Genomic DNA, 4070 nt, shown 5'->3' with positions numbered 1-4070 from the left:
ATTTGGTATAATTTAGCATAATTTCCCATCAGTCCTTGGCAAAATTTGACTTGGATCACTGGTCACAAAGAAAGGAAAAGCCTAGCATTCAATTAAGTATTGCGGACGCATAAATAACTCTAATTGTTTTGATTTTAAAGAAGATAGAGAGTAATTAATGTGATCTACCAGTATTTTAATGATGGAATCGGTAGTTTTGAATGGAGGAATTATTTTCTTGCTTAAACAGTTTGTTTACCACCTCCCCATGCTATAATGTAGCTTGCAACAATCCTGATCATTTTACTTACTTGCATAATTCCGAAAATGTTGTATTTTTAAAATGTTTATAAATTTATTTAAAAAAAAACCTGACACTCCCAATAACCCCACCCCGTCCCTTTTTCATCCAAATCCTAACAAAACACCCTCTCTAACCAGGCTTGACGAATAAAACACTTCTTATGTCTACTAAATTCATCAGAACACTAGGGATGCCATAATCAGACGTGGATGTTTCAGCTTTATAAAGGTATAAACAATTTCCCTTCGGGTATTACTAGTTAACTCTCTGGGGTTTCGACTAAAAATAGAAGATTTCTGTTCCCCAACCTATTTCCAGCAAACCGTAGAAAATTTCATCGCAATAGCTCAATGGATACTGTGTTGTTGCTAAGGAGTTTGTTTGACTACGGCTGTGATTTTTCTTTCTCTTCAGTACTTTTAAAGCCCTCTTGCTCAGAACTTTATAGGCCAGTTTATAGAGAATAATTATAATTCAAAATAGCTTAACTTTACACATAATTGTCCGATTAAGGTCATTGAGCCCTCATTATAAAGTTAATGATGTGATCTATTAATTTACATATAAAAAAAAACATTTAGATAGAGTACGAGTTTACAGCCCTTTTGTGATCTTGGGTCACATTTGTCATACTGGTACTGGCGCCTTTTCCTTTCGGTTGTAAAGCGCACGCCAATGTTCAGGGAAAAACTCAGGCAGCATGTACTGCAGCATTAATGACGAAATCACGAGCACCACAATTATATTTTCAAACAATTACCAACAAAAGTGCAACACAAAACGTACAACAAACACAATAAAAAAATTAATTGGAGGTACTATAGGCAAACAAGTTAGTCTTGGGTGGAGTTTTTGAATAAATTTCAGAAGCACGATTTGTCGGACAAATCTATACTTGACCAATCACATTCATCTTTGAATTTTAATATTACAGTAGAACCCCTTTTTTGGGACACCCCTATTCAGGGGACACCTCTATTAAAGGGACACTTTTCCGTGAATCGAGGGGCGATATATCTTTTAACAACCCCTATTAAGGGGACGGGTACACCTTCTGAGTGTGCCAAATGGGGAAATAACCCCCATTAAGAGGACACTTATTTCTATTCAACAAATACAGAAGTCTCAAAATAAGAAAAAATCACTAAACTTTAAATATTGACACATTTAGAGAAACTTTTTGGTACATCACTCGTATGAATTATATCTCTGTTGTTGCCGAAAATCCCTGATTAAGGGTCATGAGAAATTTGCTGGAGCTTCATCTAGACTAAATAATGATGGTGTGATAATGGTGAATTTCACTGTATAAAAGTGTCATTTCCGGCCATCACAGGTACTATTTTCTTAAATTTTTGCGCGCACCCACTACAGCCAAATCCTGCATACGCCCCAGTAATCTATCTCAGTCCAGCAATTATAAAACTGAGCCTGCCATCCGCTTGAAGCTGGTGGCGCTGCAATTGATTTTCCAGTCTCCCTCTGAAAGGTCCAAAAATTATGATCACGGCCCACCCAGAAAATATCATGGATAACCCCCCCCCCCCTGCCCCTGTCTTCAGACGAACTAAGTCGTCGGTTCAAAAATTCTAAAAAATAACAATTTTCCTATTCAAATAACCTTATTTTCATTGCCAATCCCTAATATTGTGGTCTATTTAAGCACATTTTGGACCATAAGAAGCCATAAAAACTCTCCCCGTAAACCCTACCAGGATTTTGTTTCCCAGGCCATCGACCTAGGCTTCGTCGACCGATTGGTTCGGAACCCTCCGTCGGACACGTCAGACACCTCGTCGGCAAATTTCTGGCGCCACTGCTGGCTTGTTGTAAAAGGACTATTTGATACTCAGCAGCAATATTTACATTTGTTGAACTTAATTTTAACTAGAGTTGTAAACTTTAATAACCCTCTTAATATTGAATAAGGTAATGATGATGATCATCAAAGTAGACATAAATTACCTTCAATGAACTGTTCACAGCAGTTGCCGGTGTATGGGAAAGGGCAATTTGCGCAACTTCCTTGCATAGCTGTTCCACGAATACATCCAGGCGATGTGGCACATGACAGTCCCTGACGACAGCATCACTGATCAGCGTCACAATCACAAACTTGCAGATAGTCAGCACAATACATTCTAAGTATATTTAAAACAACAACGGATGTCGAAACATTACAATAGTTTTAAATATCAATGGGAAAAAACATATATAAAGTACAATACATATAATAATCAATGCAGGCATTATTCTTTATATTATATATAATATTCAAATTAGATTTGTTGCGTAGCACCGTAAACACAATGTAAAAAATAGATTAATAGCAGTAACAGTGCTCAGATAGTAACATAAAATGCTATGATCGCACCAAACATAATCAAATAAAAAAAAAAAAGAATAGAGGGTTTGGCGGGACGCACAGCTGGGCGCCCTTGAATACATCACTGATTTGAAATCTACACAGCTGTACTCAATACTCCTCGAAAAACCGAATATTATTGAGGGGCCTGCTGGCCGTTTTATTCTTCAAAAAACATTATTTATTTTCACAGAAATTATTTAAAATTATTATTTTTGGATCTATTTATGAATGAGCCCCAGCTAATACCCCTCGGCTCCAGTGCTTTTTGCGAATGTAGGTAAGAATGGCCCCGGAAAAAATGGCCCCAGAAAAAATGGCACCGGAAAAAATGGCCCCGGTAAAAATGGCCCCGGTAAAAATGGCCCCATATGACAGGTAGGTAAAAATGGCCCCAATGAAAAATTCGGTAATAGAAATGATATATTTTTTTTAGTCTTCAAATATTTAAATACTGTATAAGCAAGAATTGAATCAAGAAATAAAAATGGCCCTCAATTATAAAATTCAAGAAAAAATAAATAAATAAATAAATGTTGTAAAATACCTTGTAGCAAAAATTTAATTAATAAATCAACATAAAGAATATGCATATTTGAGAACTAAAATAAATTAGTTTTTATCTCCTATGAGTAGCTCTGGGAGTAGGTCTAAGTATTTTTTACAAATATTAATATTATTAGATATTATTACTATATTTGCGGCCAATTATTAATATTATTATTATTATTATTAATGGCTCTGATGGGAGGCTCTAAAACATTGATTCGGCACCAGTTTTGAACGACGAACTTGCAGGGAATGTTATAAACCATTTTCGACAAATTTGAAATAAAAATTTCCAATAACGTGGCGAATACCAACGATGTGGACTTTCAGAGGCCTGGCATTTCGCGGTACGTATTACTGTCATGGATAACATCAACAATAAATCTAAATTGCTAACGAGCACAAACATTTTAAAACGGAAAAACAGTACAGTAAAATGTACAATAGTCAGCGAGTTTGTCAAACAAGGTATAAAAAAAAAAGTCTCGCCTTGGGTAGCATATTTTTTAAAGAAAATCATTAATTTCATTAAAAAAAACACAAGTTACTGATTTATTAAATAATTCTATTTTAAATAAGAAATGATTATGCACAGTAAAGGTAACATAGGACAACATTTAAAAGATCATTATATTAGTGCTACTGAAACTGTTAATTATTTCAAGGTTTTATCTAAGTGCAAATCCAATTTTGATTGCTTAATTAAAGAAATGCTTTGGATCAAAGAACTGAAACCTACACTTAACAAACAAACTGATTGTTTATCTAGTTAATTTGCTTAGAAGGGCTAATTATTGCCTAGCTCCTTTGTGGCTCCACACAGTAGGCCCTATTGATATGTAAATTAATTACTTACTTCCTGTCACTGCTTGG

At 35.1% G+C, this 4070-nt stretch overlaps 1 protein-coding gene across 1 annotated transcript in view; it reads right to left on the bottom strand.

Annotated features, from left to right (window-relative positions):
* Nucleotides 1-4070, bottom strand: part of LOC117101360 — a 15518-nt gene that overhangs the window by 2673 nt on the left and 8775 nt on the right. The window contains exon 7 of the mRNA XM_033241334.1: nt 2249-2375. Within this exon, the coding sequence (XP_033097225.1) occupies nt 2249-2375 (127 nt within the window). The remainder of the gene's footprint in view (nt 1-2248; nt 2376-4070) is intronic.

This window comes from Anneissia japonica, unplaced genomic scaffold, assembly GCF_011630105.1.
Source record: "Anneissia japonica isolate Jap-2015-1 unplaced genomic scaffold, ASM1163010v1 scaffold2293_len299155_cov175, whole genome shotgun sequence".
Classification (NCBI taxonomy): Eukaryota; Metazoa; Echinodermata; class Crinoidea; order Comatulida; family Comatulidae; genus Anneissia; species Anneissia japonica.
The sequence above is the reverse complement of the archived record's forward strand: the minus strand, read 5'-3'. Positions and strand labels throughout refer to the sequence as shown.